The sequence below is a fragment of the Pecten maximus genome, chromosome 2 (genome assembly GCF_902652985.1).
Source record: "Pecten maximus chromosome 2, xPecMax1.1, whole genome shotgun sequence".
NCBI lineage: Eukaryota > Metazoa > Mollusca > Bivalvia > Pectinida > Pectinidae > Pecten > Pecten maximus.
In genome coordinates, this window is record NC_047016.1 from 24,583,561 (window position 1) to 24,595,947 (window position 12,387).

A 12,387-nucleotide genomic window follows, 5' to 3' on the forward strand; every position below is an offset into this window, starting at 1 on the left:
CCTACTTAATGAATGCTTTTCTATGGCAAATTTGTTTTACCAGTAAATTATACAACAGTTTTCGATGTAGAAGTTCTTGTATCATTCTAAGTTGTTTAGAAAAGAAAATAAATATTTAAAAAAACTTTCATACTACTTTAATCTGCCAAACAATTTCTTTTCACTTGCGTTGAATGATTATATTTTTTATAATCACAGAAGTCTCAGCGACATATATAGAATTAATAAAGAAATATTTTCTCTCATAATGACAAAGACAGTTTGGTAAAGAAACAATTCTCCATATATATGGTAACATTTCTAATGATACCACTCCAGGTCGAGGTGAACAAGTTCTTCACTGTTGGCACTTTGAGAATTCAGTCATCAGCAGCAGAGTCATATTCATTGTCATAAGATAATACCACCAGCTGTATATTGAAGTCCTGTGATGTCAGGAATATTCAATCTCCTGAAATCTGAGGACAAAATGAAGAATGTGTAGAGAATGATGAAAACAATACTATAATCCTTGATTGTTTATAGACACAAGGAGACTATATTCTTGGGTCGTTATCAGCAGATATTTCCATTTCTTACTGAATATAATATCAGGACTTTTTCTGAGGACTTTTAGGGCCATTAATGGGCCCCATTCCCAATTGGAATCATTTCATTTTAAAGTCAAATTCCCAAAATTTCTTTTACTCCTGAAAAAATCTTTCCCAGTTCACCAATTTTCTTCCCAAAAAGAGACAAAAAGACCCCTATCACAAATTTAAACCAGTGAGAAAAAGCCCTAAACATTAATACATACCTGCAGTTAGGACAGGAAAAGAAGACAGTCTGGCCTTCATCAGCTGATCTTGTCTGTCTTGTGGTATACACCATTCCTTCATGCTCGCATTTAGGACATTTTCTGTCAACCTGTATGATCATTGAAGAAGTCTTTAATGTATATGACTGTATAACTGTTCCTCACATGGCCACCGAAAATAACTAGACACAATTTGAGAAATGTTAGTTAGAAGATGGTCAGCCTCTGGTGTCTGTAAGCTTGTAAGCTTATTTCATAACAGCAACACATACTAGTAACTGGAGTCTTCTTCATTATGATTTAAGTACAATGTACTTCATACATGTAATTAGTCAATTCAAGCTAATGTAATGAGGGGGGGGGGGGGGGGGGGAGCATGGAGTAATTATACCCCCGCAACGAAGTTAGTGGGGTATACTGGAATCAGGTTGTCAGTCCGTCCCTCCGTCGGTCCGTCTGTAGACGCATTTTGTCCGGACACCGCCTCCTAAACCGATGGGCCAATTCCGATGAAACTTCACACAAATATTAATGATCATGTGTAGATGTGCATGCCACTTTATTTTTCTCAAAATTATGGTTGATATGTCAACTGGTCACTATAAACAGGTTTTCCGATAAGAACCATAACTTTAAGTTTGTCCGGACAACTCCTCCTAAACTAAATGGCCAATTTCAATGAAACTTCACACAAATATAGAGGACCATGTGTAGATGTGCATGCCACTTTTTTTTTCTTCAAAATTATGGTTGCTATGGCAACTGGTCACTTTAAACAGGTTTTCTGGTAAGAACCATAATTATGGTTGCTATGGCAACTGGTCACTATAAACAGGTTTTCTGATAAGAACCATAACTTTTAAGTTTGTCCGGACAACTCCTTCTAAACCGAAGGGTCGATTTCAATGAAACTTCACACAAATATAGAGGACCATGTGTTCATGTGCATGCCACTTTATTTTTATCAAAATTATGGTTGCTATGGCAACTGGTCACTATAAACAGGTTTTCTGATCAGAACCATAACTTTAAGTTTGTCCGGACAACTCCTCCTAAACTAAATGGCCAATTTCAATGAAACTTCACACAAATATAGAGGACCATGTGTAGATGTGCATGCCACTTTCTTTTTTTTCAAAATTATGGTTGCTATGGCAACTGGTCACTATAAACAGGTTTTCTGATAAGAACCATAACTTTAAGTTTGTCCGGACAACTCCTAAACTAAATGGCCGATTTCAATGAAACTTCACACAAATATAGAGGACCATGTGTAGATGTGCATGCCACTTTAATTTTTTTTTCAAAATTATGGTTGCTACGGCAGCTGGTCACTATATTACTGGGTTATCTTAGTTAACAGTTCCAATTCACCATTGACTCGTGCAGATTGCGGGGGTATTAGTCAGCCATCCTGGCGACAGTTCTAGTTACTTACTGTGGGTCCAGTTAGTTCACCAGTCTCCTCCTGGGCCTTTAATGCTGCCTTATCAGGTGTGTTGAACACGATTCGTGAACATGTTTTCACATTATCAAATTCTGAAGGAAAAAAGAAAACACAATTTTATATCGTTATATCATCACACCAGAGCTTGCAATTGTACACCAATGTTTCAGTCCAAGTTTACACATAAAAATCGGGTATGGGATTCACTTTATTCACTTCAAAGTAACAGACACTTATATAAAGGGCTCAATATCAGAACTACATATAATAAAAAAAACAGTTGCAATACTGTACGCAATTATTGTATCATACTAGTTTTACTTGAGGTAAATGAAGTATTTATCTCATAGTAAGCCTGGCCATGCCCATGCCTATTTCAATTATAATTACCAACCAATGCATATGCTATTTCATTGTCAACATGCATATGCATCCTCTGGATTTGAATTGACTTTTAAGCTGTACGTGACTGCAAATTTATAAAGGACACTGGGCTTATAATAGCTAAGTTAACATATAATTTAGGATTAATTTATCAGAACAGCAGATTTTTAGCCCACCATCATCAGATGGTGGTCTATTCAAATCGCCCTGCGTCCGTGGTCCGTGGTCCGTCCGTCCGTCCGTCCCTCCGTAAACAATTCTTGTTATCGCTATTTCTGAGAAAGTGCTGATGGGATCTTTCTCAAATTTCATATGTAGGTTCCCCTTGGTGCCTAGTTGTGCATATTGCATTTTGGGACCGCTCGGAAAACAACATGGCCGACAGGCAGCCATCTTGGATTTTGACAATTGAAGTTTGTTATCTCTATTTCTGAGAAAGTATTGAAGGGATCTTTCTCAAATTTCATATGTAGGTTCCTATTGGTGCCTAGATATGCATATTGCATTTTGGGACCGATCAGAAAACAACATGGCCGACAGGCAGCCATCTTGGATTTTGACAATTGGAGTTTGTTATCGCTATTTCTGAGGGAAGTACTGAAGGGATCTTTCTCAAATTTCATATGTAGGTTCCCTTTGGTGCCTAGTTATGCATATTTCATTTTGGGACCAATCAGAAAACAACATGGCCGACAGGCAGCCATCTTGGATTTTGACAATTGGAGTTTGTTAACGCTATTTCTGAGGAAGTACTGAAGGGATCTTTCTCAAATTTTATATGTAGGTTCCTTTTGGTGCCTAATTATGCATATTGCATTTTGGGACCAATCGGAAAACAAAATGGCCGACAGGCAGCCATCTTGGATTTTGACAATTGAAGTTTGTTATCGCTATTTCTGTGAAAGTACTGAAGGGATCATTCTTAAATTTCATATGCAGGTTCCTCTTTGTGCCTGGTTATGCATATTGCATTTTGAGACTAATCAGAAAACAACATGGCTGACAGGCAGCCATCTTGGATTCTGACAATTAAAGTTTGTTATCGCTATTTCTGTGAAAGTAATGAAGGGATCTTTCTGAAATTTCATATGCAGGTTCCCCTCAGTTCCTAGTTATGCATATTGCATTTTGAGACCAATCGGAAAACAACATGGCCAACAGGCAGCCATCTTGGATTTTGACAATTGAAATTTGTTATCGCTTTTTCTGCGAAAGAACTGAAGGGATCTTTCTCAAATTTCATATGTAGGTTCCCCTTGATGCCTACTTATGCATATTGCATTTTGAGACCAATAGGAAAACAACATTGCTGACAGGCAGCCATCTTGGATTTTGACAATTAAAATTTGTTATTGCTATTTCTCAGAAAGTCATGAAGGGATCTTTCTGAAATTTCATATGCAGGTTCCCCTCATTGCCTAGTTATGCATATTGCATTTTGAGACCAATCAGAAAACAACATTGCTGACAGGAAGCCATCTTGGATTTTGACAATTGAAGTTTGTTATCGCTATTTCTCAGAAAGTAATGAAGGGATCTTTCTAAAATTTCATATGCATGTTCCCGTCGGTGCCTAGTTATGCATATTGCATTTTGAGACTAATCAGAAAACAACATGGCCGACAGGCAGCCATTTCGGATTTTGACAATTGAAGTTTGTTATCGCTATTTCTGTGAAAGTACTGAAGGGATCTTTTTCAAATTTCATATGTAGGTTCCCCTCAGTGCCTAGTTTTGCATATTGGGACGAAAACAACATGGCCGACAGACAGCCATTATAGCTAAATCTTAAATTCTGTATATAGGTTCCCCTTGTTTGAAAAGTACTAGAGGGCTGTTTCTGAATTTTCACAGATAAGTAAGACTTAGAGGAAGGGAAAAGTAGGGAAAAGATCAATCTGACATGGAACCTATAAAGATCATTCAATGGTGGGCGCCAAGATCCCTCTGGGATCTCTTGTTTTTAATAGGATTTAATAGGATAATTACGGAATGCAGACATTGGTATGCCTCTATGTCCATATCTTGAATCTTATGATAATACATAATTAAACATTAGTTAGTACTTCCGGGTTCCAGTCTGTAACTAGCTAAATGATTATATTTAAGTTCCAGATTTGCCCATTGGTTATCCAAGCCTATCTCAAAGTCCCTTATTGTTGCAAAGTTTATAATATCTTCAGATAGACTGTTCCATACATCAATAATTCTAAATCCAAAGGAGTATTTAAATTTACGTATGTCTAATTTGCATTGTTTTTTCTTTAGTTTCTGTGAGTGACCTCTGGTCCTGGATGTTGTATCATGCTCAAATATTCCCATTGTAACATTTTCGTCATGGAAATTGTTCATGATTTTGTATACATTGATGATATCTCCTCGTAGTCTGCGGTATGCTAATGAAGGGAAGCCTATAGTCTCTTTAATCTATCACTGTATGGTAGATCCTTTAGCCTTGGAATTAGTTTTGTTGCCATTCGCTGTACTCTTTCAATTATTTTAGTTTAAACAATATTTTATTCATTAATCAAAATAATCAATACATATACGATACAAATATTTTTTATGGGATGGGAAAACAAGCTTATTTTAATTTGATTTTCCCAGTAATCATACATAATACACATTCCAGAAAGTCAAACTCCCCATTATGCATCCGTGGTAAATTCAGAAACTCGTTATCCTATGTAGCAGAAGAATTTGAATGTCTCAACATTTACAGTAAATAAATACTATACTAAAAGTAAAATACTTGCCATTAACATCAATTTTGAAAGAGCACGATTTACATGCGACGGATTGTTCCAATTTCGGCAAAGGTAACACTGATCCACAGTCGGGACAGAAATCCAGATCTGTTGTGAACACACGAATTTTCTTAGTTGACATTTTAAAGTATATAGCATTAAAATTTCACGAAAGCAATGCTGTCATGCATTTGATGGGCGCAGACATCTTGGTTAATATAATATTCATTAAAAACCAGTAAATAAAACGAAACGCATTTGATCATACACAGATAAATGATAAGCTTCTTCTGCCATTATTTTGTCGTATTTTCCGATGTTATAGTGTAAAACGCTATATGAATTCGTGAATTATCAGCAAGAACATAAAAAACAAAAATGGATATTCATTGCGATCCACTTGTTTATGTTGCGTAAATTTTGTTTCTACTTCCTGTTTACCTCACCACATGGTGAAGAAAAAAGCAGCAAGATGAAGTTGATCACCCATAATATGTTGACTTCCAACATAATAAAAAGCGTATCGAATGGATATCCGTTGGCAATTGTAGTAAGTATGGCCTATTTATATGCTATTTGGACGATAATTAAGGGGATGCTGGTTTTATTTTACAGTTTTAGCTGGCCATCATCGATCATGGGGTATACGTATAACAACGGTACACGTCGGTCCTAATTTTACCTTAGTACGCGAGCACTACATGTGTGTTTAGGGTGTTAGTCTGTTAGATACCAGATACAAGTGCAGGTGTATATCAAGAAAAAGTATATGAAACAGGCACTGGAGCACAGGCACAAATATGCCCATAGGCACATTTATTTAGCTGTAATAGATCGACCATAATGAAAGCTGTCAATATACATATGTATGTTCATGTATGTAACTGTCACTTTGTACAATCTAGCATTGCACAATTTTTTGTAATGTGAACCGTCCGCGTTGCTTGAATTTTCATTATGATTTAAATACAAAACAAAAACAAAAAAAATAGTGTTGCATTGAATGGGAGTGGTCCTGTTAACGTTTATGAATACAAATATTCCAAACGTTGTTTTTTTTAGGAAAGAGGAATGTCATGTGCCTGTGGTATCCGAATGATACATTAATCACACATTTCTTACTAATAATTAAATATATATTTTCAGAAAGCCACAATTCTTTTAGTCGTCAGTGATTGTACACTTTTTGACACAAGTGTAAATTTATAGCATTTATTCATCATACATGATATCAAAATGTAGATTGAAAAGGACTGATCCTGAATGTCATCATCAAAAATTAATTTGACTTTCATAATGAATGAGTAAATGGCATGTACTCTTTTTTTCAAGTGTTTTTTATTACTTTATTCTGGTTGTTGTGAGTTTTGTTTTAAGCATTTACATCGTTCTGAGTTGCAAAAGAGTATGTCAATTAATTACACTCTGTATCCTGAACAAATTTATTTTATATATATATGCTACTAATAGTTTTACAAGTCAGAACTAATGCATCATGACTAAATATTTGTAAAAAAATGATTGTTGATATGCATTATTTTGCTTTCAACAGCCCAAACAAGTAGAAGTAAAAACTGTTGATTTCAACCCAGAATTTATCACACGGATGTTGCCTAAAATTGACTGGTCAGCACTGTATCAGGCTGCACAATCAGTAAGTATATATATCAGTAAGAATATAGTCGTGATCAGCACTTTATCAGTCTGCCATGGCAGTGCCTTTATACAAAACACATGAAATCATCAATGTACCTAAATTGTTTAATTCTGGTATACATGCTATGTATATGTTTTAATAAGACAACATGGATCCAGCTACATGTACCTGTGTTCCTCATTTTCATGGTAATTTACACTTTTGTAAATTCCCAAAATGGTCAGGGAAAACATTAAAGCCACATACTCCCGAACAACCTAAAATTCTAGTTGCACACATGTATTAATGACAATCCAAGATGCTCATTCACGCTCTAGTCTCCCAACATTAAAATGACCACTGGCTTGGACGCTTGACCGGGGGAGTCCTTGAGACATCAGTGTATAAAAATAACTCGCCACATTTATATTTATAGCGAGATTTGTCACGGAGCCGAGAACGAGTGCACTGCACATAAACTACACACATAGCTGTTGTTTACATATCGAGCATACATGAACTTTGCCTAATAATGCTTTCATTTAAAGATATTAACAGAATATTCGCATAATACCCAGGTAAATGAACAAAATAAACAAACATAGTTTACATTTAAATACTTAATTTTAAAATGTAGCTATATGCATACAACAAAACATCGATAAAATCTTAGATCGGTGAAGTTGACAATGTTCAAGAGCTAACCAGCAATCTAATATACGTCCGGAAAAATTGGAATTCTTGTCTATTCCTTTTTCTTCTCTCGTTAAGTTCAAACGAATCATTTCCTTTCCTAGGGAAATACTTGGGTTTTGCCGATTCAACACACTTTAGTTTCTTTTTTTTGGCAGAATCTGTCTGCATTTTCGCAGTTCCACGCTTGCGGCATTCCACCATTTTGTATGGACTGTAAAACCTGTCGTTGCATTGTGGGACTAATTTTCAGAGAAACTTGGTCTGGCAGCCAGTTATTAGTCCCCTGCCATTTGAAAAACGGGGGACTTTAGGTTTACCCTCCGGCCGTCTGTCTGTCTGTCACACAACAGTTGTCCGGATAACTCCTCCTAAAGTACTACTCCGATCTTAACGAAACTTGGTATACATGATCAGTATAACATGTAGTTGTGCATCCCTCATTTTATTTTTTCGAAAAACCATTTTTCAAAATGGCCGCCAGCTTCTCATTGGTTGAGGCTTGTCCAGACAACTCCTCCTAAAGTACTACTCTGATTTTAACGAAACTTGGTATACATAATCAGTATAACATGTAGGCTAAAAATGGGAAATAAATAGGTGCACTCCTAGCTCAGGCAGGGGACTTTGTATTGCTGTTGCAATACTATCAATCCTTGTTATTTTGGGCAATTCCCCGTATATTTTCTTAAATACACATTTTCTTTCAGTTACTGATTCACGATAATTTGTTAGGTATGTATCAAGTCCGAAAACTGTAAAAAGCTCAACATGTAAATTTAAACATTGATATGTTTCCTCGTGAGTATGTGGCTTTTAAGTATATGGTCAAGTATATGATAATCAGTACTATTATTACTCTATGTTTGATTTATGTTTTTTTCATTTCTCTATGTACATATGATTTAATTTTGGCATTGAAAATTTTAAAAGGTCATCATAATATAAAAACGTTTTGATTTGCAGGTCGGTCATGGAGATGGCTTACCAGAGACACTCAAAGAAAATTACGAAGAGGATGAAGGGTTACTTCAGAAAGTGCACCATGTTCTGATGCAGGTAAATACATGTCATGGTGTATGTGTGATTGTCATTATATATTTGTACTAAAAGCTATTTTTCATGAAAAATATGTAGTGATAGCATAAAATATATCCAATGAATCAGTCAGAATAATATTTGTACAAGCTAGGATTTTATTAGATTTTTTTTTTATAATAATTGTACAAGTTAAGTATCTATTTCTCTTATGAAAAATGTACACCTAAATTTACCATTAATATAAACAAACATATGTATTATGATATTTAATTCATAGAAATTCTTTATAGATCTAGATAATTTTGTGAGACCCTGATTAAATCAAAACAGATTTGCATTGTATTAGCCAAACAGTATAAAATATTTTTATACAACATAAAATCAGCATTAACTAAGGCTGACCGAAGCAATGAAATCTTGACCCATAAGTTATAAGTGAATAGCATTATATGCTATGCACTTGTGTATTTACACAATACATATAATCTGTGATCCACTTGCCCTTCTGTTCTGAATTCCCATATGTGCTATATTTAGTTGCACTTATTTTATTGGGGGGGGGGTATCTCCGCCAATTTTGCCTGTCCAAACAAACCACAGTAAAGTTATTTTGATGGTGACAATAGTTTTAAAAGTCATAAGAAATAGTTTTTAAATAGTACAGATTGTAACTTGGTGCAGAATATCCCTTTAACAAGGCAAGGGAGATAATTCCTTTTCAAATGATGGCATTTTAGTGGTGTTAGATACTACTGTTACTACATTTGTATTAGTATCAAACTACACACTGTATACTATTTCTGTTTCAGGTTGAAGTGATAGAAGGAAATCTAGTCTGTCCTGAATCTGGTCGTGAGTTCCCCATCAGCTCTGGAATTCCAAACATGTTATTGAACGAGGATGAAGTTTAAATCTTGGATATAATTTCTTAAACAAATCATTTCATTAATTGAAGACTACGAAATGTTTCTGTGGAAGACACATATCTCAACAAAAGTATGAATATGTATTACATTGTTGTACCAACAAACAATGATACTGTTGCATTAATTGATGACCGAGGACACATTTATGTATACAGTTGAGTTCAGCAGGGTACTGTCAAGTTCAAGGTTACATTTTTTAGGTAAACATTTACAAGTTTAAACAACATGTATCAAAAGACAAGAGTTAAGTGATGGGGGTATATTTATAACCTTTTGATACATGTATACTAGTATAGGGCTATAAAGTCTGAACTGGTTGAGTTTTTGTGTTAATTTCATCCCTGGTATTTGTACACAGTATCTCAATGATTACTGGTATATTGTATGCCATACGTATCTGAAATATTTACTTGCACATGAGCATTATATCTCTGCCTAACTGTGCATGTACATTATATATGTGTTAAGTGTTATGTGAATATACATATTGAAAGAGAGTGTGTATGTAATGAATGTCATGGAATACCTGTAAAATAAAACAGTTTGATGTTTGATCAGTTGTTTTATTGTTTTGCCTGCCATGGAGTCTGGAAGTGAGACTATGGTGTTAGATTTCTGGCAGTGACACCAATGGCTGCATTACTAATAACATTTCACTATAAAGTTTTGCATTTAGATCCGTTGCTCAAAAAGTGTATGCTCTTAAATTATACCAAACTTGATGTATAGTGTGATCCTGTAGTAAACATCTCAACACAGTCTTCAGTTACACAATATCATCCCGAATGTATGGTCCAGTGACTCCCGAATGTATGGTCCAGTGACTCCCGAATGTATGGTCCAGTGACTCCCGAATGTATGGTCCAGTGACTCCCGAATGTAGGGTCCAGTGACTCCCGAATGTATGGTCTAGTGACTCCCGAATGTAGGGTCCAGTGACTCCCGAATGTATGGGTCCAGTGACTCTGAAAGTCAGGGATGCTGGGAATCCTGGTGTTTAGTTCAGTTTCTCAAAAAGTATCAATATTCCAGCCAAACCACGATGGCTCTGTAATATGAACATCTCAACACACCCTACAGATTACATAAATTTTAATCTTTGCTGTATTTTTAGGTTGAAATCCATACATTTTAAGAAATTGATAAAAATCCTAATTGCCATTCTCCAATATATTTATGAACTACATGTAGTTGATTACCAAATTGCAGTGAATTTTATAGTGGATGTATTTTCTTCTCATTTTTCACTAAGAGTGATTTTGGGGGTATATATGGCATACATTTGTATAAGTGAAATTTGAGAACAAGTGATTTTACAAAATTTGATATTTCTTTTGTAATGCATCAATACAGTCAAACCTGTCTATAAAGACCGCTCAAGGGGAGTCAGGAAAAAACGGTCACTTTAGACAGGTTGCCTTTATGTTATAGACAGGTCAAAATTATCACACCAACCAGTCTATGTGAAACTGCCATAAATAACTTGTCATTGAACAAGGCATTTAGTAGATTAGTCAGTTTTAACATTTTCAGAAGTCAAATCTCAATGCATACATTTATATATATAATTTTTTTATTATATATTTATATAAATCTGAAGTGTTAAATCTTTATTAAAAAAACTTTTCCATTAAAAACCCAAGCATAAAATATGATTGTGGAGTCCAAGACAAAACATAACTCAAAAATGGATACAAAAGTAACTTTAAAAAAAAAATTTGTTCTGAATTATTACTAAATGTATTAATCAAATTATCTCCCATTTTTTCTTAAATTAGAAAAAAATACACAATTGATAATACAGAATACAAATACCATGAAATTAAAAAAAAACTCATTGTTTTCTTCTGTAACAGTTTAAATTTGTGTTAGGGTTCAGTAATTTTTACTTCTAAGAACAGAAGAAAATATTCCTGATGAACTTTGTCAAGCCTCAGTAAAGATTCAGTTGATGTTGCTTGAAAATATTGTTGTCTGGACAGTTCAGTATGCACATGAACACAATGCAGTCTGGTAACTCCAGACCCTAGTTTCATCAATATTCATTCCCTTAAGAAAATCCCTTAACTATAAATATTTCACAGGAGAAAACATTTAAGGGGGAAATCTTCAATAAGAAACCCTCCTTAAATTCAATATTGCTGAAACATGAACCGGGTACTGTACTGACAGGATAGGGCCTCCGCTTTTGACGTCTTCATCAGGACCGTATGTCCGAGTTGTAAAGCTTTGTTAGTATTCACGGACAGCAGAGAGTCGGTCTGGACAACCTTTGTGAGATATAAATCTAGCCCGAGTTTCCTCTGGCCCTGACATACGAGACATGGTGTCAGGGCCAGGGGAAACTCGGGCTAATATAAAGCTTGCAGCTATTCACCATGACTTGTAACGTGATTGTGCTGTGCCATCTCCTTGGTGTAGAGAGACCTACCGCTGTGTCAATACATTCTGTCTTACATGTCTTATGTAAAATGTATATGATTTGTATAGTTGATTTTTTTCCATGGCAATCCCTCAAAGTACCCGGCCAAATTTTCCAGAAACACTTTCGCAGTCATTGTATCTATGATAAAGCTATACATGCACCCTTTGGTAAACTTGCGAGACATCAATGGCTAGTGTACTGCTTTTGGACGCAAGCCTTGCACGGAACGTCAGAGGTACCCAACAATGTCAGAGGTTCAACAAGGCGAGGAACTTGTTCGACACAATAACGT

At 35.3% G+C, this 12,387-nt stretch overlaps 2 protein-coding genes across 2 annotated transcripts; one reads left to right on the plus strand and one right to left on the minus strand.

Annotated features, from left to right (window-relative positions):
* Window positions 1–122: 122 nt before the first annotated feature.
* On the minus strand, window positions 123–5,602 carry LOC117321592 (DNA-directed RNA polymerase I subunit RPA12-like). The gene is made up of 4 exons (XM_033876062.1): window positions 5,384–5,602; window positions 2,235–2,335; window positions 797–906; window positions 123–458 (listed from the first exon to the last, which is right to left on the minus strand). The coding sequence occupies exons 1-4, from the start codon at window positions 5,514–5,516 to the stop codon at window positions 434–436; spliced, it is 369 nt and encodes a 122-aa protein (XP_033731953.1). The 5' UTR covers window positions 5,517–5,602; the 3' UTR covers window positions 123–433.
* A 183-nt stretch (window positions 5,603–5,785) lies between these two features.
* Window positions 5,786–10,227, plus strand: LOC117321591 (multifunctional methyltransferase subunit TRM112-like protein). Its single transcript, XM_033876061.1, has 4 exons — window positions 5,786–5,924; window positions 6,927–7,028; window positions 8,670–8,762; window positions 9,554–10,227. The coding sequence occupies exons 1-4, from the start codon at window positions 5,847–5,849 to the stop codon at window positions 9,653–9,655; spliced, it is 375 nt and encodes a 124-aa protein (XP_033731952.1). The 5' UTR covers window positions 5,786–5,846; the 3' UTR covers window positions 9,656–10,227.
* The last annotated feature ends 2,160 nt before the right edge of the window (window positions 10,228–12,387 follow it).

Excerpts from the sequence above, each read along its gene's own strand:
- LOC117321592 (XM_033876062.1), bottom strand. The coding sequence starts at position 5,516 with ATGTCAACTAAGAAAATTCGTGTGTTCACAACAGATCTGGATTTCTGT. Across the intron at positions 907-2,234 it reads GTGAACTAACTGGACCCACA|GTTGACAGAAAATGTCCTAA; the intron begins GTAAGTAACTAG and ends ATGATCATACAG. Across the intron at positions 459-796 it reads TTTTCCTGTCCTAACTGCAG|ATTTCAGGAGATTGAATATT; the intron begins GTATGTATTAAT and ends TTTTGTCCTCAG.
- LOC117321591 (XM_033876061.1), top strand. The coding sequence starts at position 5,847 with ATGAAGTTGATCACCCATAATATGTTGACTTCCAACATAATAAAAAGC. Across the intron at positions 5,925-6,926 it reads GATATCCGTTGGCAATTGTA|CCCAAACAAGTAGAAGTAAA; the intron begins GTAAGTATGGCC and ends TGCTTTCAACAG. Across the intron at positions 7,029-8,669 it reads TGTATCAGGCTGCACAATCA|GTCGGTCATGGAGATGGCTT; the intron begins GTAAGTATATAT and ends TTTGATTTGCAG.